A 25,005-nucleotide genomic window follows, 5' to 3' on the forward strand; every position below is an offset into this window, starting at 1 on the left:
ATAGTACGAGTACTGCACATACTACATAGTACGAGTACTGCACATACTACATAGTACGAGTACTGCACATACTACATAGTACGAGTACTGCACATACTACATAGTACGAGTACTGCACATACTACATAGTACGAGTACTGCACATACTACATAGTACGAGTACTGCACATACTACATAGTACGAGTACTGCACATACTACATAGTACGAGTACTGCACATACTACTACTACTGCTCAGGTTACTCACAGTGAAGCAGATACTTCAGATCCTCATGTGTTTCTCTCCTGCCGAGTTCAACTGTCAACATTATATTTAGTTAAATTAATTTGAAGTAATTTTATTTATTATTCTATTTGAAAAGTACCATGTACAGGGGGCGGGGCGGGTGGGCGGGGCGGGGCCTTCTTTATTGTGCAGAATTACAAAGTGCAAAAATAGTGAAAAACAGCAGAAAAATAGTTCCAGTGAGAAAAAAATGTCCAAGAACTGGTCTGAAGGCCGCGTTTGGCCTCCGGGCCATAGAGTCATGACTCCTCCCCCTGCAAAGGACCAATCAGAGCTCAGCGTCCAGATGAACCCTTTGTTTCCACAAACCACTGAGGCTAAAACGAAATGAAATAGTTTTATCACCAATTTAATCAATTCAATATTTTTTTATGTGACAATTATTCGACTGTTTATGAGTCAGTGACGTTTATTAATGATTATTATTATTAGGCCCGAGCGCCACAAGCTGCGAGAGGCCTATTAATCTCGTAAGGCCGTGCGAAGCACGTAGTGCGCACAAAATCGAGCACGAAGCGCTCGCCCACTTCCAAACACTCACTAACGCACTCCTTCACTCATGCACGCCCCGTGCATACTAATTAGTAGTAGGAAAATAGAACATTACCGTTGTAAACGGGCGAAGCCCTTGCAAAAGTGCGCACTAAACGAGCACTTTACATTGAGATGACGACCGCAAAGCGGTCGTCATCCCCATATAAAGCACTCATTTGCGCTAAGTAGCTCACGAATACGTTCCATCTCTTGCATGTTCCGTGCATATAAGCATGTAATGCAAAAGTTGAACATTATTACTGTATAGAGGGCCAAAAACACAAAGTGGGCGGAGCCCACTCAAAATTACGACACCACCCTCATCGCTGTGACAACACCACCCTCATCGCCGTGACGACACCACCCTCATCGCCGTGACGACACCACCCTCATCGCCGTGACGACACCACCCTCATCGCCGTGACGACACCACCCTCATCGCCGTGACGACACCACCCTCATCGCCACGAGGACACCACCCTCATCGCCGTGACCACACCACCCTCATCGCCGTGACAACACCACCCTCATCGCCGTGACGACACCACCCTCATCGCCGTGACGACACCACCCTCATCGCCGTGACGACACCAACCTCATTGCCGTGACGACACCACCCTCATCGCCGTGACGACACCACCCTCATCGCCACGAGGACACCACCCTCATCGCCGTGACGACACCACCCTCATCGCCGTGACGACACCAACCTCATCGCCGTGACGACACCACCCTCATCGCCGTGACGACACCACCCTCATCACCATGACGACACCACCCTCATCACCATGACGACACCACCCTCATCGCCGTGACGACACCACCCTCATCGCTGTGACGACACCACCCTCATCGCCACGAGGACACCACCCTCATCGCCGTGACGACACCACCCTCATCGCCATGAGGACACCACCCTCATCGCCGTGACGACACCACCCTCATCGCCACGAGGACACCACCCTCATCGCCGTGACGACACCACTCTCATCGGCGTGACGACACCACCCTCATCGCCGTGACGACACCACACTCATCGCCACGAGGACACCACCCTCATCGCCGTGACGACACCACTCTCATCGCCGTGACGACACCACCCTCATCGCCGTGACGACACCACACTCATCGCCACGAGGACACCACCCTCATCGCCGTGACGACACCACTCTCATCGCCGTGACGACACCGCCCTCATCGCCACGAGGACACCGCCCTCATCGCCGTGACGACACCACTCTCATCGCCGTGACGACACCACTCTCATCGCCGTGACGACACCACCCTCATCGCCACGAGGACACCACCCTCATCGCCGTGACGACACCACTCTCATCGCCGTGACGACACCACCCTCATCGCCGTGACGACACCACACTCATCGCCACGAGGACACCACTCTCCTCGCCGTGACGACACCACCCTCATCGCCGTGACGACACCACTCTCATCGCCGTGACGACACCACCCTCTTCGCCGTGACGACACCACTCTCATCGCCGTGACGACACCGCCCTCATCGCCGTGACGACACCACTCTCATCGCCGTGACGACACCGCCCTCATCGCCGTGACGACACCACCCTCATCGCCGTGACGACACCACCCTCATCGCCACGAGGACACCACCCTCATCGCCGTGACGACACCACCCTCATCGCCGTGACGACACCAACCTCATCGCCGTGACGACACCACCCTCATCGCCGTGACGACACCACCCTCATCACCATGACGACACCACCCTCATCGCTGTGACGACACCACCCTCATCGCCGTGACGACACCACCCTCATCGCTGTGACGACACCACCCTCATCGCCACGAGGACACCACCCTCATCGCCGTGACGACACCACCCTCATCGCCATGAGGACACCACCCTCATCGCCGTGACGACACCACCCTCATCGCCACGAGGACACCACCCTCATCGCCGTGACGACACCACCCTCATCGCCACGAGGACACCACCCTCATCGCCGTGACGACACCACTCTCATCGCCGTGACGACACCACCCTCATCGCCGTGACGACACCACACTCATCGCCACGAGGACACCACCCTCATCGCCGTGACGACACCACCCTCATCGCCGTGACGACACCGCCCTCATCGCCACGAGGACACCGCCCTCATCGCCGTGACGACACCACTCTCATCGCCGTGACGACACGACTCTCATCGCCGTGACGACACCACCCTCATCGCCACGAGGACACCACCCTCATCGCCGTGACGACACCACTCTCATCGCCGTGACGACACCACCCTCATCGCCGTGACGACACCACACTCATCGCCACGAGGACACCACTCTCATCGCCGTGACGACACCACCCTCATCGCCGTGACGACACCACTCTCATCGCCGTGACGACACCACCCTCATCGCCGTGACGACACCACACTCATCGCCACGAGGACACCACTCTCATCGCCGTGACGACACCACCCTCATCGCCGTGACGACACCACTCTCATCGCCGTGACGACACCGCCCTCATCGCCGTGACGACACCACTCTCATCGCCGTGACGACACCACTCTCATCGCCGTGACGACACCACTCTCATCGCCGTGACGACACCACTCTCATCGCCGTGACGACACCACCCTCATCGCCGTGACGACACCACTCTCATCGCCGTGACGACACCACCCTCATCGCCGTGACGACACCACTCTCATCGCCGTGACGACACCGCCCTCATCGCCGTGACGACACCACTCTCATCGCCGTGACGACACCGCCCTCATCGCCGTGACGACACCACTCTCATCGCCGTGACGACACCGCCCTCATCGCCGTGACGACACCACTCTCATCGCCGTGACGACACCGCCCTCATCGCCGTGACGACACCACCCTCATCGCAGTGACCACACCACTCTCATCGCCGTGACGACACCGCCCTCATCGCCGTGACGACACCACCCTCATCGCAGTGACCACACCACCCTCATCGCCGTGACGACACCACTCTCATCGCCGTGACGACACCGCCCTCATCGCCGTGACGACACCACCCTCATCGCAGTGACCACACCACTCTCATCGCCGTGACGACACCACCCTCATCGCCGTGACGACACCACTCTCATCGCCGTGACGACACCACCCTCATCGCCGTGACGACACCACTCTCATCGGGCTCATCTCTGACGGGGATGAGTCTGTTACAGGAGGTGGAGCGGTAACAACCTGGAGTTCAACACCCAGAAGACACAGCCCCCCCCCTCACATCTCAGACTCCTCCCCCCTCACATCTCAGACTCCTCCCCCTCACATCTCAGACTCCTCCCCCCTCACATCTCAGACTCCTCCCCCTCACATCTCAGACTCCTCCCCCTCACATCTCAGACTCCTCCCCCTCACATCTCAGACTCCCTCCGCTTCTTCTGCACCTCCATCACCGGTGGTACGCTGGAGCCTCAGACAGGGACAAACAGAGACTACAGCGCCCTCTGCTGAGAAGGTGATGACTTCATCTCTGCAGGACCTGTACGTCTCCAGGACTCTGGGACGAGAGGCCACTCCCCTCAGGCAGGAGGCCACTCCCCTCAGGCAGGAGGCCACTCCCCTCAAGCAGGAGGCCACGCCCCATCCGGACCAGAACCTCCCTCCACTAGAACAGTTTCTTTTCCCTCTGTCACTTTAACCATCATTTAATCACTGTCACTTTCTGCTCTTTATGTGACTCAACTGTAAATGTTAAGCTTATTTTTGTTCTTTTTTTTAATCTTATAGTTAGGCCCGAGCGCCACAAGCTGGCGAGAGGCCTATCAATCTCGTAAGGCCGTGCGAAGCACGGCTGCGAAAGTGCGCACGAAATCGAGCGCGAAGCGCTCGCCCACTTCCAAACACTCACTAACGCACTCCTTCACTCATGCACGCCCCGTGCATACTAATTAGTAGTAGGAAAATGGAACATTACCGTTGTAAACGGGCGAAGCCCGTGCAAAAGTGCGCACTAAACGAGCACTTTACATTGAGCACTCATTTGCGCTAAGTCATCCCCATATAAAGCATTCATTTGCGCTAAGTAGCTCACGAATACGTTCCATCTCTTGCATGATCCGTGGATATAAACATGTAATGCAAAAGTTGAACATTATTACTGTATAGAGGGCCAAAAACACAAAGTGGGCGGAGCCCACTCAAAATTAACGAAAGTACCCGTCAGTGACCAGGGACCCACACCATGAGGTAGGAAAGCGCGAGCGCTTACCGAAAATGTATAGTTTATGATATTTGAAAAATGGGAAACATTGTTTTCGCATCGGAATATTTAGGCCCGAGCCCCAGCAGGGCGGAGGGCCTATTGCTCCCGCAACGCTGCCGAAGGCAGCGTTGCAACTGTCTGACCAAACATGCGGGCGCAGCCCGCATGTTTGGTACCCCGTCGCCCCTGGCAAGTACTGTGAACTAGCCCATGCCGAAGGCATGGATCATGCATACTTACTCCTGCTATGACAGAAATAGTCAACAATTAGTGAATGGGCGTAGCCCATTCACTAATTGTTGACAACAGCAGCGCGAAGCGCTGCATTCCTCCAAAAACCCTCCTGGCATCGTCCCGTACGCGAGAATCCATGCCGCAGGCATGGGCCATGCTTGTATCTGCTCAAATCAATGGAAGTCTATGGGGAGTGGGCGGGGCATCCCGACGGAATAGAGAGTGACGAGCGCGTAAGCGCTCGTAATGATGATTCCACCCCATGGCGGCATCGGGAAGGCTTAGAGCTTTCAAACGATGTATAATTTGTTGTTATAGTGGAAACGGCTATATTGTTTTTGCAAAAATATTATTATTTTTATTATTTTTCTTGTTCTTCTGCTTTTTGAGATCTAATTTGACCCCCTGAACATGCTCAAAAACTCACCAAACTTTGCCCAAAATTCAGAATCGGCGAAAAATTAGATTTTTTCAGGGCCATTTTTTTTTTCGTAAAAAAATGGCGCGACAGCGCCACCGACAAAAGTCAAAATACATTGCGCCTATGGGAGACGCCCCAAGGTCAACTTTGTCGTAAAGCTACGAAATTCGGGACACGTATTCCTCTCGTGAGGAAAAAAAAAAAAAATCATTGTGACCACGCCCCCAGACTTACCCTATGGCCGCCATCTTCCTTTGAAAATGAAAACACGCTGTGTTAGCCATTTTGTTCACGTCAAACTTTGACGAACTCCTCCTAGGGCGTTTTGCCCACCGACTTCAAAATCGGCGTACGTCCTCTGGACAAGTGGGGCATCTAAAGTTATCCAATTTTTTGAGATACCTTTTACGGTCTGTGTGCGGCGCAGCCGCAAAGTTGGACAACTTATTTTGGAATATTGCAGATCTAAAAATTGCTCCCATTTGATCAAAACGAGTCCGATTAGGACCAAATTTGAATCAGTTGTTAAACTTTCCGGTTTGGACCAGTTTATGATGACAGACACAGAGTGACCTTGAAATTAACATTGAAGGTCAAAAATTAGTTTTACCAAAATGTTCTAAACTTTACCCAAAATTCTATTTTGGCGTCCCGATCAAAAAAGCCAATCAGACAAATGCCTTATTTTTTACGGCGTAGTCGTAGCGATGACAGAAACCTCCCATGTTATCCCTATGGGAAAACCGCAAAATCTCTCAAATATCCACATTTTTATGTTTCACAATTTAACAAACTCTTCCTAGTGCGTTTTGCCCACGAACCTCAAAATCGGTGTACGTCCTCTAGACAAGTGGGGCATCTAAATTTATCCAAATTTTAAGGATAACTTTTACGGTCTCTGTGCGACGGAGCCGGCAACGTTTCCCAGAATTCTTACTATTTGGCCTTCAGAGTGGCCTATAAACAATAGAGTTTTTCCAAATGACATGATATTTTGAACAAAATTCTAATTTGCCATCCTGATCATAAAAGTATGAGAGCCAAAGTCATATTTTGTACGGCGTAACCGAAGCGTTGACAGAAACATCCCATGTTATCCTTATGGGAAAATCGCAGAATCGCTCAAATCACCACATTTTTACGCTTCACACTTTAACAAACTCCTCCTAGGGCGATTGTCCGATCAATTCATATTTGGGGAAAATCATATACACAAACGGGGCATCAAAAGTTAGTCATATTTTGATTTTAAGTGGTACGGTCTCTGTGCCGTGGAGCTGCAAATATACTGTCACAAATGGGAAAACGCCAAATCTTTGAAATGTTCACATTTACGCTTCACACTTTAACAAACTCCTCCTAGTGCGTTTGGCCCACTGATCTCAAAATCAGTGTACCTGCTCTAGACAAGTGGGGCATCTAAAGTTATTCAAATTTTATCGATAACATTTACGGTCTCTGTGCAGCTGAGCCGCAAACTTTTCGCAGAATTTGGACTATTTGGCCTTCAGAGTGGCCTATAAACAAGAGTTTTTCCAAATGACATGACATTTTGCACACAATTCTCATTTGCCATCCCCAAAATAAAAGTATGGGAGCCAAAATCATATTTGGTAAAGCGTAGCCGTAGCGATGACAGAAACATCCCATGTTATCCCTATGGGGAAACCGCAAAATCTCTAAAATGACCACATTTTTACACTTCACACTTTAACAAACTCCTCCTAGGGCGAAAACCCGATCAAGTTCATATTTGGGGAGAATCATCTACACAAGCGGGGCATCAAAGTTAGTCATATTTTTATTCCAAGTGTCACGGTCTCTGTGCGCTGGAGCTGCACATTTGACCGATATTTGTCTTCATTTGCACTGGTTAAGCACAGCATTGAACATGTACAATGTGTCACTGTCTTAGTTCTTAGATAATTGCGTTAGCGCCATCTCTGTAAAATGCAGAGAGCAGAGTCGGAAGGCCGGCGGCCCGCGAGGGCCGTTGGATGCCGCTTGCGGCTTTAATATTCTTTCTTCTTCTTCTTCTCAGGACCAACCCCCCTATTTTTCACCCAGTGAACATTGACGAAAAGTCACAAAAATGTTCACACCTCTAAAAATCGTGCCTCTCTACATTCTGGCCATTTCCCTTTTCTAAAATAAAAAAAATTGGCGCGTCAGCGCCCCCAAATGTACCAAAAATGCATTGAGAGATGGGAAATGACCCAAAAGAAATCTGATCGTAGAATCATGAAATTTGGTGCAGAGGTAGATGGTGACAAGAGAAGTAAAAAATATTATTACGGCAACGCCGTCCGCCCAACCAAATGTCGGCCATATTGCTTCAAAAATGGCTAAACATGACTTCGGAGTTTTTCCAAACGTCGTACTTTTACGAACTCCTCCCAGGGCGTTGGCCCTAAAAAGCTGAAATTTGGTGAAAATGCTACTGAGGAGTGGGACATCAAAAGTTATCCAAATTACATTGATACCTGTCACGGTCTCTGTGCGGCGAAGCCGCAAACTGTAGCTAGAATTTCAGAAATCTCCCATATTTAAAATTTCTGCCGTTTGCGCAGATAAAGTCAGAATTGCGTCAAGTTAGAATCAGTTGTTAAACTCTTTGCCCTAAACCTACTTGAAGTGAAATAAATTAATTTGGCGCCACAGCGCCCCCTACAGATTTTATATGGAGGTTAAATGTTTAGTTATGTTTAGCGTAATAAAAGGACAATTGGGGCGCGTAAGCGCCCCCTCCTCTTGCGGCGTGGCGGCGGTGTGGCGGCGGCGTGGCGAGGGCCGATCATTGCCGCTTGCGGCTATATTTTAATGTTATTCTTACCCCATAGAAGATCTTCCTCACACACACAGGGGGCGCTCTTCCTCACACACACAGGGGGCGCTCTTCCTCACACAGACACAGGGGGCGCTCTTCCTCACATAAACAGGGGGCGCTCTTCCTCACACACACACAGGGGGCGCTCTTCCTCTCACACACACAGGGGGCGCTCTTCCTCACACAGACACAGGGGGCGCTCTTCCTCACACACACAGGGGGCGCTCTTCCTCACACACACACAGGGGGCGCTCTTCCTCACACACACACAGGGGGCGCTCTTCCTCACACAGACAGGGGGCGCTCTTCCTCACACACACACAGGGGGCGCTCTTCCTCACACACACACAGGGGGCGCTCTTCCTCTCACACACACAGGGGGCGCTCTTCCTCACACAGACAGGGGGCGCTCTTCCTCACACAGACACAGGGGGCGCTCTTCCTCACACAGACACAGGGGGCGCTCTTCCTCACACACACACAGGGGGCGCTCTTCCTCACACAGACAGGGGGCGCTCTTCCTCACACACACACAGGGGGCGCTCTTCCTCTCACACACACACAGGGGGCGCTCTTCCTCACACACACAGACTCACTTCCTGTAACTTCTCTTCAGCTCGTGAGTCAAACTCTGATTTGATTTACAAACTGAAACGTTATTAAATTAATTGATTAAAAATGCAGCTCCAGTTTGAGCGCAGTTCAATCAGTGACCACACGATGGCGCCAGAGGCTCACTTTTCTGGGCCCGTTTGAACAGAAAGTGTTTAAGAATCTTACTCTTAAATAATGTTACAGACCCGGGAGTTATTTTAATCCTAATAACAATAATGAAATAATGAGAATAAAAGTCATAATAATAATATTAATTATAATGTAATATTAATAATAATAATAGTAATAATGTGATGATAATGACAATGATAATAATTATAATAAAAGTAATAATAATGAAATATGATAAGAATGATGATAATAATAATAATAAATATAGCCGCAAGCGGCAATGATCGGCCCTCGCTACGCCGCCGCCACGCCGCAAGAGGAGGGGGCGCTGACGCGCCCCAATTGTCCTTTTATTACTTCTACTGCTGAATCTGTGACGCTGTCACATCTTCTCCCCTTTGTTTTACCATCAAAAAGCTATTTTATTTTGAATTCTTGGCAAAATGTGCGGCTTTGCCGCACAGACACCGTGACTCTTTGAATAAAAATGTGAATAACATTTGATGGTCCTGAAGATGAGTCTCACCAAATTTCAGGTTCATATGTCTAACGCCCTGGGAGGAGTTTGTGAAAGTCTAAAGTGTAAACATGTTCTGGCGATTTCCCCATTGGAATAACATGGAAAGTTTCGGTCATCGTTACGGCAACGCCATAACAATTATGACATGGGTCTCATTGACTTTTTTGATGGGGATTCTAAAATTGAGTTGTGTGTCAAATTTCATATAATTTCGCAAAACTAAACATTTAACCTCCATATAAAATCTGTAGGGGGCGCTGTGGCTCCAAATTAATTTATTTCACTTCAAGTAGGTTTAGGGCAAAGATTTTAACAACTGATTCGAATTTGACGCAATTCGGACTTTATCTGCGCAAACGGCAGAAATGTTAAATATGGGAGATTTCTGAAATTCTAGCTACAGTTTGCGGCTTCGCCGCACAGAGACCGTGAGAGGTATCAATGTAATTTGGATAACTTTTGATGTCCCACTCCTCAGTAGCATTTTCACCAAATTTCAGCTTTTTAGGGCCAACGCCCTGGGAGGAGTTCGTAAAAGTACGACGTTTGGAAAAACTCCGAAGTCATGTTTAGCCATTTTTGAAGCAATATGGCCGACATTTAGTTGGGCGGACGGCGTTGCCGTAATAATATTTTTTACTTCTTTTGTCACCATCTACCTCCGCGCCAAATTTCATAATTCTACGATCAGATTTTTTTTGGGTCATTTCCCATCTCTCAATGCATTTTTGGTACATTTGGGGGCGCTGACGCGCCATTTTTTTTTATTTTAGAAAAGGGAAATAGGCAGAATGTAGAGAGGCACGATTTTTAGAGGTGTGCAAATTTTTGTGACTTTTAGTCAATGTTCACTGGGTGAAAAATAGGGGGGTTGGTCCCGAGAAGAAAGAAAGAAAGAAGAAAGAAGAAAGAATTAAAGCCGCAAGCAGCATCCAACGGCCCTCGCGGGCCGCCGGCCTTCCGACTCTGCGCTTTCAACTTGATAAAGATGGCGCCCTTATTGTATTATGTTGAATTAAAAAAGAACTTGACAGACGGCGACACATTGGACATGGCCAATCCAGTGCAAATGAACACAAGTGTCAGTCAAATTTGCTGCGCCGCCGCACAGAGACCGTAGCACTTAGAATATAAATATGGATAACTTTTGATGCCGCGCTTGTGTAGATGATATTTCCCAAAGTGAAGCTTGATCGGACTATTGCCCACGGAGGAGTTTGTTAAAGTGTGAAGCATGAATTTGAACATTTCAAAGATTTTGCGTTTTCCCATTTGTGACAGTATATTTGCAGCTCCACGGCACAGAGACCGTACCACTTAAAATCAAAATATGACTAACTTTTGATGCCCTGTTTGTGTAGATGATTTTCCCCAAATATGAGTTTGATTGGACAATCACCCTGGGAGGAGTTCATTAAAGTGTGAAGTGTAAAAATGTGGTCATTTTAGAGATTTCGCTGTTTTCCAATTTCTGACATATATTTGCGGGTCCGCCACACAGAGACCGTAGCACTTAGAATCAAAATATGACTAACTTTTGATGCCCCGCTTGTGTAGATGATATTCTCCAAATATGAACTTGATCGGACAATCGCCCTAGGAGGAGTTCATTAAAGTGTGAAGCGTAAAAATGTGGTGATTTGAGCGATTCTGCGATTTTCCCATAAGGATAACATGGGATGTTTCTGTCATCGCTACGGTTACGCCGTACAAAATATGACTTTGGCTCTCATACTTTTATGATCAGAATGGCAAATTAGAATTTTGTTCAAAATATCATGTAATTTGGAAAAACTCTTTTGTTTATAGGCCACTCTGAAGGCCAAATAGTCAGAATTCTGGGAAACGTTTGCGGCTCCGTCGCACAGAGACCGTAAAAGCTATCCTTAAAATTTGGATAACTTTAGATGCCCCACTTGTCTAGAGGACGTACACCAATTTTGAGGTTGGTGGGCAAAAGGCACTAGGAGGAGTTCGTTAAAGTGTAAAACATAAAAATGTGGATATTTGAGAGATTTTGCGGTTTTCCCATAGGGATAACATGGGAGGTTTATGTCATCGCTACAACTACGCCGTAAAAATTAAGGCATTTGTCTGATTGGCTTTTTTGATCGGGACGGCAAAATAGAATTTTGGGTAAAGTTTAGAACATTTTGGTAAAACTAATTTTTGACCTTCAATGTTAATTTAAAGGTCACTCTGTAGGGGGCGCTATCGCGCCCATTTCAATTTTGTCATCATAAACTGGTCCAAACTAGAAAGTTTAACAACTGATTCAAATTTGGTCCTAATCGGACTCGTTTTGATCAAATGGGAGCAATTTTTAGATTAGCAATAAGTGGTCCAACTTTGTGGCTGCGCCGCACACAGAGCGTAAAATGTATACCAAAAATTTGGATAACTTTAGATGCCCCACTTGTCCAGAGGACGTACGCCGATTTTGAAGTTGGTGGGCAAAACGCCCTAGGAGGAGTTCGTCAAAGTTTGACGTGAACAAAATGGCTAACTCAGCTTGTTTTCATTTTCAAAGGAAGATGGCGGGCATAGGGTAAGTCTGGGGGCGTGGCCACAATTATATATATTTTTTGTCCTCACGAGAGGAATGCGTGTCCCGAATTTCGTAGCTCTACGACAAAGTTGACCTCGGGTCGTCTCCCATAGGCGCAATGTATTTTTACTTTTGTCGGTGGCGCTGTCGCGCCATTTTTTGACGAAAAAAAAAATGGCCCAGAAAAAACAAAATCTTTCGCCGATTCTGAATTTTGGGCAAAGTTTGGTGAGTTTTTGAGCATGTTCAGGGGGTCAAATTAGAGCTCAAAGCGCACAAGAAGAACAATTAAAAAAAAAATAATAATAATATTTTTAGCAAAAACAATATAGCCGTTTCCACTATAACAACAAATGATACATCGTTTGAAAGCTCTAAGCCTTCCCGATGCCGCCATGGGGTGGAATCATCATTGCGAGCGCTTACGCGCTCGTCACTCCCTATTCTGTCGGGATGCCCCGCCCACTCCCCATAGACTCCCATTGATTTGAGCAGATACAAGCATGGCCCATGCCTGCGTCCGCATGTTTGGTCAGACAGTTGCAACGCTGCCTTTGGCAGCGTTGCGGGAGCAATAATATTCCGATGCGAAAACAATGTTTCCCATTTTTCAAATATCATAAACTATACATTTTCGGTAAGCGCTCGCGCTTTCCTACCTCATGGTGTGGGTCCCTGGTCACTGACGGGTACTTTCGTTAATTTTGAGTGGGCTCCGCCCACTTTGTGTTTTTGGCCCTCTATACAGTAATAATGTTCAACTTTTGCATTACATGTTTATATCCACGGATCATGCAAGAGATGGAACGTATTCGTGAGCTACTTAGCGCAAATGAATGCTTTATATGGGGATGACTTAGCGCAAATGAGTGCTCAATGTAAAGTGCTCGTTTAGTGCGCACTTTTGCACGGGCTTCGCCCGTTTACAACGGTAATGTTCCATTTTCCTACTACTAATTAGTATGCACGGGGCGTGCATGAGTGAAGGAGTGCGTTAGTGAGTGTTTGGAAGTGGGCTTCGCGCATTAAAATTGGACTGATTATGTCCATTTAAATAAGTCTGTTTATCCTTCTGTTTGTGTTTATGGTGTTTATGGTGTTTATGGTGTTTATGTTGTTTATGGTGTTTATGGTGTTTATGTTGTTTATGGTGTTTATGTTGTTTATGGTGTTTATGTTGTTTATGGTGTTTATGTTGTTTATGTTGTTTATGTTGTTTATGGTGTTTATGTTGTTTATGTTGTTTATGGTGTTTATGTTGTTTATGGTGTTTATGGTGTTTATGTTGTTTATGGTGTTTATGGTGTTTATGTTGTTTATGGTGTTTATGTTGTTTATGTTGTTTATGGTATTCATGTTGTTTATGGTGTTTATGTTGTTTATGTTGTTTATGGTGTTTATGTTGTTTATGTTGTTTATGTTGTTTATGGTGTTTATGGTGTTTATGTTGTTTATGGTGTTTATGTTGTTTATGGTGTTTATGTTGTTTATGTTGTTTATGTTGTTTATGGTGTTTATGTTGTTTATGGTATTCATGTTGTTTATGGTGTTTATGTTGTTTATGGTGTGAATGTTGTTTATGGTGTTTATGTTGTTTATGGTGTTTATGTTGTTTATGGTGTTTATGTTGTTTATGGTGTTTATGTTGTTTAAGGTGTTTATGTTGTTTATGGTATTCATGTTGTTTATGGTGTTTATGTTGTTTATGGTGTGAATGTTGTTTATGGTGTTTATGTTGTTTATGGTGTTTATGTTGTTTATGGTGTTTATGTTGTTTATGTTGTTTATGTTGTTTATGGTGTTTATGTTGTTTATGGTGTTTATGTTGTTTATGTTGTTTATGTTGTTTATGGTGTTTATGTTGTTTATGTTGTTTATGGTGTTTATGTTGTTTATGGTGTTTATGGTGTTTATGTTGTTTATGGTGTTTATGGTGTTTATGTTGTTTATGGTGTTTATGTTGTTTATGTTGTTTATGGTGTTTATGTTGTTTATGTTGTTTATGTTGTTTATGTTGTTTATGGTGTTTATGTTGTTTATGGTATTCATGTTGTTTATGGTGTTTATGTTGTTTATGGTGTGAATGTTGTTTATGGTGTTTATGTTGTTTATGGTGTTTATGTTGTTTATGGTGTTTATGTTGTTTATGGTGTTTATGTTATTTATGGTGTTTATGTTGTTTATGTTGTTTATGTTGTTTATGGTGTTTATGTTGTTTATGGTATTCATGTTGTTTATGGTGTTTATGTTGTTTATGGTGTGAATGTTGTTTATGGTGTTTATGTTGTTTATGGTGTTTATGTTGTTTATGGTGTTTATGTTGTTTATGGTGTTTATGTTGTTTAAGGTGTTTATGTTGTTTATGGTGTTTATGTTGTTTATGTTGTTTATGTTGTTTATGGTGTTTATGTTGTTTATGGTATTCATGTTGTTTATGGTGTTTATGTTGTTTATGGTGTGAATGTTGTTTATGGTGTTTATGTTGTTTATGGTGTTTATGTTGTTTATGGTGTTTATGTTGTTTATGGTGTTTATGTTGTTTAAGGTGTTTATGTTGTTTATGGTGTTTATGTTGTTTATGGTGTTTATGTTGTTTATGGTGTTTATGTTGTTTATGGTGTTTATGTTGTTTATGGTGTGAATGTTGTTTATGTTGTTTATGTTGTTTATGGTGTTTATGTTGTTTATGGTGTTTATGTTGTTTATGGTGTTTATGTTGTTTATGGTGTTTATGTTGTTTATGGTGTTTATGTTGTTTATGGTGTTTATGTTGTTTATGGTGTGAATATTCTGATGTTTGACTCTCAAACACAGAAAGACATAATAAAGACATAATAAAGACATAATAAAGACATAATAAAGACATAATAAATACATAATAAAGACATAATAAAGACATAATAAAGACATAATAAAGACATAATAAATACATAATAAAGACATAATAAAGACATAATAAATACATAATAAATACATAATAAAGACATAATAAAGACATAATAAAGACATAATAAAGACATAATAAAGACATAATAAATACATAATAAAGACATAATAAAGACATAATAAAGACATAATAAATACATAATAAAGACATAATAAATACATAATAAATACATAATAAAGACATAATAAAGACATAATAAATACATAATAAAGACATAATAAAGACATAATAAAGACATAATAAATACATAATAAATACATAATAAAGACATAATAAAGACATAATAAATACATAATAAAGACATAATAAATACATAATAAAGACATAATAAATACATAATAAATACATAATAAAGACATAATAAAGACATAATAAATACATAATAAAGACATAATAAAGACATAATAAATACATAATAAATACATAATAAAGACATAATAAATACATAATAAATACATAATAAAGACATAATAAAGACATAATAAAGACATAATAAATACATAATAAATACATAATAAAGACATAATAAAGACATAATAAATACATAATAAATACATAATAAAAGTCGTCTTAAAATGTTCAGACATAAAACGATCCGTAAACATGTCATTTTAATGTTACGGTTTTATAAACAAATGTCAACATTTTGTCGATTTTGTGAATGAAATGTTGATTTAGATTTGTGAACTCTAAAAATGTATTTTAACTAATCACCAATTCATAAATAAATACCAAGTCATGTTTTATTCACCTTTATTAAATGAATATGTGGAACTTTACATTTTAAATATATTTGAATTACTCTGCATCAAAAAAAAAAAAAACTTCAAATTAATTTAATCTAATTTACAATTTAGAGGGATTTGGGAGAAAATGTGTAAAAATAATAACTAGTAATATAAATAATAGTATAAGCATTTCTTTTGTGTGGTTTACTGGTCATTTTAGATCCTTTAAGTCTTAAACACGGTCTTAGCTGTGATATATAAATAATGGTGTGTTTCCCGTGACCCGACCGACCTCAATTTCAAAATAAAAAAACCCGACCTTAAACATTTATGGCATATTTACCGTTCGTACGTTTCAAGAGTCAAATTGTGAGAAAAAATCCGTGAAGATCGTAAAATATGAAAATTGTTGCACTTAAGATCGGTTTAGTTTGACTTACGGACGCATAGATGATCTATGTTTGCAGAAGCTCTATTCCATAGGTGACAAACTCTGGCCCGCGGGCCAAATCCGGACCGCCAGATGCTTTAATCCGGCCCGCTGAACATTTCAAATATATATATATATATATATATATATATATATATATATATATATATATAATACCTGGATAATACCTGGATTTTTTTACAGGAAACACACGCCTAGACACGGTCTTGGCTGTGACACACTTATGTAACTTAATCTTCCCAAAAATGACACGACATCATCAAAAATGTAAAACAAGCAACAACAAAAGAGAGAGAGACGTTTAAGTTGAAAATAAAGCTATTTTATTGTCAATGCATTCAACATGATTCGATAGACTATGAAATCACAGAAACTACTCCCAACGGACACGAACTCAGAGCAAACCAGAGAATGTACAGGTGTGTGCGCCAGAACATGCGTGTGCCCCAAAACTGTACACGTGGTACTCCCTGTACACGTGGTACTCCCTGTACACGTGGTACTGCCTGTACACATAATACTCACAGCACACGTGATACTCCCCAAACGTGGCGTCAATAAATAGATTTGAAATATCTCAAAACGCATTTGCAAACGGACCCATAAAACAGGACATTTGTACAAAGAGGGCGGAGGCTCGTGAGGACGCGGGCGGAGTCGGGACGCGGGCGGAGTCGGGACTCGGGCGGAGTCGGGACGCGGGCAGGGCCGTGAAGCAGGCGGAGTGTTTGGAGCGCCCCCCACAGGTCGGACGACTCACCGGACGTAAATGCGGCTGAGATAAATGTATTTTGAATTTCGCTCAAATTTATAAAAATCTTATCCCAGAACAGATTTGACATTTCACTTCCTGTTTGTAATCGATGACATCACACTAGGAAATTACCCAGCAGCCACCACATGACACATATGAGAGCATTTTATTTTGTTAAATTCATGTATAGAGAGTCAAAAATGTTGTTTCTTTGTTTAAATTCTGCATAATCTTTGTCTGGTGTGATGTCACTTCCTGTCCCTGGTGTGATGTCACTTCCTGTTCCTGGTGTGATGTCACTTCCTGTCTTTTCCCACAGATTTTTCAAATACCCGCTCGATTGGTGTGAAACTAGGAACGAGGACAGAACGTGGAGATAATGATCAAACATGTCCAGAATGTTGAATGTCTCGTCCGTCTGCTTCACGGAGACACGTCCCCCAAAAAAGTGAAGTGCAAAGGGCATCGTCAGTGTCCTCAAGGGTCGTGTTTGTCTCCGGGCAACGAGCGTCCTCCCAACCACCCAAGTCTTAGAAACCGGCCTCCTCAGATAGAAGCCTCCTCAGTTAAAAGCCTCCTTAGATAGAAGCCTCCTTAGATAGAAGCCTCCTTAGATAGAAGCCTCCTTAGATAGAAGCCTCCTTAGATAGAAGCCTCCTCAGTTAGAAGCCTCCTTAGATAGAAGCCTCCTCAGTTAGAAGCCTCCTTAGATAGAAGCCTCCTCAGTTAGAAGCCTCCTTAGATAGAAGCCTCCTCAGTTAGAAGCCTCCTCAGTTAGAAGCCTCCTTAGATAGAAGCCTCCTTAGATAGAAGCCTCCTTAGTCACATCTGAACAGGCCTCCTCAGATTGCAGCCTCCTCAGATCGCAGCCTCCTCAGGTCGCCGCCTCCTCCTCAGGTCGCCGCCCCCCTCAGTTGTGCGAGGTCATGTGGCGGGACAGGTGATGGCGCTCCCGGAACGACTCGTTGCAGATGGGACACTTGAGCTTCTCCTCCCGCCGCCTCTTCACCAGGGGCTCCATGGCAAACTCCTTCTTGTGGTGCGAGCGCATGTGGTAGACCAGGTCCGACGTCATCCGGAACGAGGCGTTGCACTTGGCGCACCAGTTCTGCGCCGGCAAGCAGAGCGACGTGAAGGACGGCGGCAGGAGCGTGAGCGCCGACGGCACCTGGAGCTGGATGGGCCCCGAGCTCTTGGGCCAGAAGGTGGTGGCGTAGACGAACGGGCTCTGCTTGGCCATGCCGCCGCCCCCCGGCACCGGGCAGTTGGTGCCCAGCTCGGCCCCCTGTAGCTTGGCGGCTAAGTGGTCGGCCTGGTAGAGTCTGTTGGAGGAGATGGTGTCGCCGACCGCCGGGTGGCAGTCGAGCAGCTTGGGCGGCATCACCAGCGAGAAGGACGAGCGCGACGGTTGGCTGAACGCGCTCTTACGCTCGCCGCCGCCGCCCTGCTGGCCGACGGACGTGAAGGCGCTGCCCATGGGCGGGGTCTGAGGCGGCTGCGTTTCCGACAGCACCTGGCGGATGTTCAGGTGCTTCTCCGGCGGGCCCCCGCTGGGCCGCCCGCCGTCTTTGTTCTCTGAGTTCTTGCTGTGGTGCTTGAGGCTCTGCGGGGTCTTCTTCACCTCGGTGAACGCGCTCCGTTTGGCCTCGTTGGGCGGGGGAAAGGACCGGTCCTCCAGGCTGTAGGCCCCTCGGTAGTTCTGCGCCGACGTGGCCAGCTCCTCTTTCGACTTGGACAGGCCGGCGCCGATCCGCTCTCTGTTCTCGTCGAGCGCGGAGAACTTCCTCTTCCCCGAGCTCTCGCTGCAGATCTCCGCCTCCTTGTCGCTGGGCGGACTCGTGCGGTTGTTCTCCAAGTCCCGCGCCAAATTGTGGAAGTCTGTGGACGGCTTGGCGCTGTCCTGGCTGGCGGCGTAGCCCTCGGATCGGCCCATTTTGGGGTTGGGGTTGGGGCTGGCCTGGGCGGAGGGGTTGCCGGTTGAATTCCCGGCAGGGCGCTCTGGACTGCCCTCTTTGGCCCCGTCGTCCTCGGCTGTGCTCATGTTCTGGAGCCTCTTGGTGCAGCGGAACCGGAGGTGGGCCAAGTACGGGAACTCGAACTGGAAGCGCTGGCTGCAGTCGGGGCACAGGAAGTGACTCGAGCCTGCGGAGGAAACACACCATGAGCTCTGAGAAACACACCATGAGCTCTGAGAAACACACCATGAGCTCTAAACACACCATGAGCTCTAAACACACCATGAGCTCTAAACACACCATGAGCTCTAAACACACTATGAGCTCTAAACACACTATGAGCTCTAAACACACTATGAGCTCTAAACACACCATGAGCTCTAAACACACCATGAGCTCTAAACACACCATGAGCTCTAAACACACTATGAGCTCTAAACACACCATGAGCTCTAAACACACCATGAGCTCTAAACACACCATGAGCTCTAAACACACCATGAGCTCTAAACACACTATGAGCTCTAAACACACCATGAGCTCTAAACACACCATGAACTCTAAACACACCATGAGCTCTAAACACACCATGAGCTCTAAACACACCATGAGCTCTAAACACACCATGAACTTTAAACACACCATGAGCTCTAAACACACCAAGAGCTCTAAACACACCATGAGCTCTAAACACACCATGAGCTCTAAACACACCATGAGCTCTAAACACACCATGAGCTCTAAACACACCATGAGCTCTAAACACACTATGAGCTCTAAACACACTATGAGCTCTAAACACACTATGAGCTCTAAACACACTATGAGCTCTAAACACACCATGAGCTCTAGACACACTATGAGCTCTAAACACACTATGAGCTCTAAACACACCATGAGCTCTTTGAAACACACCATGAGCTCTAAACACACCATGAGCTCTAAACACACCATGAGCTCTAAACACACTATGAGCTCTAAACACACCATGAGCTCTAAACACACCATGAGCTCTAAACACACCATGAGCTCTAAACACACCATGAGCTCTAAACACACCATGAGCTCTAAACACACCATGAACTTTAAACACACCATGAGCTCTAAACACACCATGAGCTCTAAACACACCATGAGCTACACCATGAGCTCTAAACACACCATGAGCTCTAAACACTCCATGAGCTCTAACACACCATGAGCTCTAAACACACACACACACACTATGAGCTCTAACACACCATGAGCTCTAAACACACCATGAGCTCTAAACACACTATGAGCTCTAAACACACTATGAGCTCTAAACACACTATGAGCTCTAAACACACTATGAGCTCTAAAAACACCATGAGCTCTAAACACACTATGAGCTCTAAACACACTATGAGCTCTAAACACACCATGAGCTCTTTGAAACACACCATGAGCTCTAAACACACCATGAGCTCTAAACACACCATGAGCTCTAAACACACCATGAGCTCTAAACACACCATGAGCTACACCATGAGCTCTAAGCACACCATGAGCTCTAAACACACCATGAGCTCTAAACACACTATGAGCTCTAAACACACCATGAGCTCTTAGAAACACACCATGAGCTCTAAACACACCATGAGCTCTAAACACACCATGAACTCTAAACACACCATGAGCTCTAAACACACCATGAGCTCTAAACACACCATGAACTTTAAACACACCATGAGCTCTAAACACACCATGAGCTCTAAACACACCATGAGCTCTAAACACACCATGAGCTCTAAACACACCATGAGCTCTTTGAAACACACCATGAGCTCTAAACACACCATGAGCTCTAAACACACCATGAGCTCTAAACACACCATGAGCTCTAAACACACCATGAGCTCTAAACACACCATGAGCTCTAAAAACACCATGAGCTCTAAACACACCATGAGCTCTAAACACACCATGAGCTCTAAACACACTATGAGCTCTAAACACACTATGAGCTCTAAACACACCATGAGCTCTAAACACTCCATGAGCTCTAACATACCATGAGCTCTAAACACACACACACTATGAGCTCTAACACACCATGAGCTCTAAACACACCATGAGCTCTAAACACACCATGAGCTCTAAACACACTATGAGCTCTAAACACACTATGAGCTCTAAACACACTATGAGCTCTAAACACACTATGAGCTCTAAACACACCATGAGCTCTAGACACACTATGAGCTCTAAACACACTATGAGCTCTAAACACACCATGAGCTCTTTGAAACACACCATGAGCTCTAAACACACCATGAGCTCTAAACACACCATGAGCTCTAAACACACCATGAGCTCTAAACACACCATGAGCTCTAAACACACCATGAGCTCTTTGAAACACACCATGAGCTCTAAACACACCATGAGCTCTAAACACACCATGAGCTCTAAACACACCATGAGCTACACCATGAGCTCTAAACACACTATGAGCTCTAAACACACCATGAGCTCTAAACACACCATGAGCTCTAAACACACTATGAGCTCTAAACACACCATGAGCTCTAAACACACCATGAGCTCTAAACACACCATGAGCTCTAAACACACCATGAGCTCTAAACACACCATGAGCTCTAAACACACCATGAGCTCTAAACACACCATGAGCTACACCATGAGCTCTAAACACACCATGAGCTCTAAACACACCATGAGCTCTAAACACACCATGAGCTCTAAACACACTATGAGCTCTAAACACACTATGAGCTCTAAACACACCATGAACTCTAAACACACCATGAGCTCTAAACACACCATGAGCTCTAAACACACCATGAACTTTAAACACACCATGAGCTCTAAACACACCATGAGCTCTAAACACACCATGAGCTACACCATGAGCTCTAAACACACCATGAGCTCTAAACACACACACACTATGAGCTCTAACACACCATGAGCTCTAAACACACCATGAGCTCTAAACACACCATGAGCTCTAAACACACTATGAGCTCTAAACACACCATGAGCTCTAAACACACCATGAGCTCTTTGAAACACACCATGAGCTCTAAACACACCATGAGCTCTAAACACACCATGAGCTCTAAACACACCATGAGCTCTAAACACACTATGAGCTCTAAACACACTATGAGCTCTAAACAAACCATGAGCTCTAAACACACCATGAGCTCTAAACACACCATGAGCTACACCATGAGCTCTAAACACACTATGAGCTCTAAACACTCCATGAGCTCTAACACACCATGAGCTCTAAACACACCATGAGCTACACCATGAGCTCTAAACACACCATGAGCTCTAAACACTCCATGAGCTCTAACACACCATGAGCTCTAAACACACACACACTATGAGCTCTAACACACCATGAGCTCTAAACACACCATGAGCTCTAAACACACCATGAGCTCTAAACACACCATGAGCTCTAAACACACCATGAGCTACACCATGAGCTCTAAACACACCATGAGCTCTAAACACTCCATGAGCTCTAACACACCATGAGCTCTAAACACACACACACTATGAGCTCTAACACACCATGAGCTCTAAACACACCATGAGCTCTAAACACACCATGAGCTCTAAACACACTATGAGCTCTAAACACACTATGAGCTCTAAACACACTATGAGCTCTAAACACACTATGAGCTCTAAACACACCATGAGCTCTAGACACACTATGAGCTCTAAACACACTATGAGCTCTAAACACACCATGAGCTCTTTGAAACACACCATGAGCTCTAAACACACCATGAGCTCTAAACACACCATGAGCTCTAAACACACCATGAGCTCTAAACACACCATGAGCTCTAAACACACCATGAGCTCTTTGAAACACACCATGAGCTCTAAACACACCATGAGCTCTAAACACACCATGAGCTCTAAACACACCATGAGCTACACCATGAGCTCTAAACACACCATGAGCTCTAAACACACCATGAGCTCTAAACACACTATGAGCTCTAAACACACTATGAGCTCTAAACACACCATGAGCTCTAAACACACCATGAGCTCTAAACACACTATGAGCTCTAAACACACCATGAGCTCTAAACACACCATGAGCTCTAAACACACCATGAGCTCTAAACACACCATGAGCTACACCATGAGCTCCAAACACACCATGAGCTCTAAACACACCATGAGCTCTAAACACACCATGAGCTCTAAACACACTATGAGCTCTAAACACACTATGAGCTCTAAACACACCATGAGCTCTAAACACACCATGAGCTCTAAACACACTATGAGCTCTAAACACACCATGAGCTCTAAACACACCATGAGCTCTAAACACACTATGAGCTCTAAACACACTGAGCTCTAAACAAACCATGAGCTCTAACACACCATGAGCTCTAAACACACCATGAGCTCTAAACACACCATGAGCATGTCTCGTTTTACGTCAAATAAGAAAAAGACAAAGTTTTAACAAGAAATTAGAGAGAAAAATCTGAAATAAAAAGGTGAATTTAAACTCAAATCGGGATAAAAAGGACTAAATTGATTCCCTCTCTAACATGGTGGTATCTGAGGGTCGGGTGTGGCCGTGTGTTTGTCGGGCCGGTGCTGACCTTTGCCCTTGGGCGGGGCCCGGCTGGCGCTCAGCAGGAGCAGCTCCGTCAGGTCCTTGCCGTACCACACCAGCAGCTCCTCGTCCTTCTCGATGCGCCGGACGCTCCGGTAGAAGAGCTGACCGTTCTTCACGTACGCCTCCAGGTTCTGCTCCTCACGGTCCCGGGACGACTGGACCAGACGCAGCCACATGAGGCCCTCCGAGGTGCTGCTGGCCGCCGACGTGTCCACCTGCGGGAATGGGAGCGTGAGCCGGGGTCGCCGGGGGAAACCAGGGTCGGTCGCCGGGGGAACGGGCCTGTTGCCACGCCCCTTTGAGGTCCGGTTTCTCTAATTGTGACTTAGTTTGGTGGAGTAGAACCTGCGGCCAATGTTTATCACAGATTTACTATAATGACAGGAAGTGGAGCCTAATCCCTCTGTGATGTCATCAGTGTGATGTCATCAGTGTGATGTCATCAGTGTGCGACACAGAGACAGTTTAAACCATGGTTGGAATAAATAAAGGTGTTTTATGGTCTTATTGTGTGTCAGATCAGAACTGTTGTTGTTTATGTGGAGTCTGGCTCTTGTTTACAGTCTGGTTGCTATGGTAACAGCTGTGGAACCACCTCTGTGTCACATCTGTGCTCACGTCCAACCAGGAAGTACGATTCTAAAGGTGACACAAGGGGCCGTGGTCAGTGCGTGGGGGCCTCACCCTGAAGATGTACGGCGCCGTCCTTTTGTCCGTGGCCTTGAGCGCGATGAAGGCGATGCTGTCGTAGAGCGACGTGTGCGACAGGACGCACGGCCCGAAGATGGCGCTCTCGGGCACGTCGCAGGTGGTGAAGACGCTGGTGAAGATGTCGGTCAGACACTGCTGCACCGCTTTGGCCTCGCCGTCCCAGGCCAGCTTCTGAGAGCTGCACTCCTCCATCGCCCCCTGCAGGACACACCCAGGGTCAGCACCGACAGGGTCACAGGGTCAGCACCGACAGGGTCACAGGGTCAGTACCGACAGGGTCACAGGGTCAGTACCGACAGGGTCAGCACCGACAAGGTCTGCACTGACAGGGTCAACAACCACAGGGTCAACACTGACAGGGTCAGCACTGACAGGGTCTACACTGACGCAGAGGGATTGTGGGAAAGCGATGACAGGTTAATAATTAGTGTTGATTATTGTTAACGCGAGAAAACTTTAACTCTACTTTTATAACACAGCA

The 25,005-nt window shown here is 45.7% G+C and overlaps 1 protein-coding gene across 1 annotated transcript; it reads right to left on the minus strand.

The window, feature by feature from the left end:
* Nucleotides 1-18,094: 18,094 nt before the first annotated feature.
* On the minus strand, nt 18,095-24,722 carry prdm8b (PR domain containing 8b). Its single transcript, XM_072433552.1, has 3 exons — nt 24,498-24,722; nt 23,797-24,028; nt 18,095-19,346 (listed from the first exon to the last, which is right to left on the minus strand). The coding sequence occupies exons 1-3, from the start codon at nt 24,714-24,716 to the stop codon at nt 18,115-18,117; spliced, it is 1,683 nt and encodes a 560-aa protein (XP_072289653.1). The 5' UTR covers nt 24,717-24,722; the 3' UTR covers nt 18,095-18,114.
* Between the last annotated feature and the right edge of the window lie 283 nt (nt 24,723-25,005).

The sequence above is a fragment of the Eucyclogobius newberryi genome, unplaced genomic scaffold (genome assembly GCF_026437365.1).
Source record: "Eucyclogobius newberryi isolate DKJ021-1_F unplaced genomic scaffold, fEucNew1.0.hap1 SCAF_6, whole genome shotgun sequence".
NCBI lineage: Eukaryota > Metazoa > Chordata > Actinopteri > Gobiiformes > Gobiidae > Eucyclogobius > Eucyclogobius newberryi.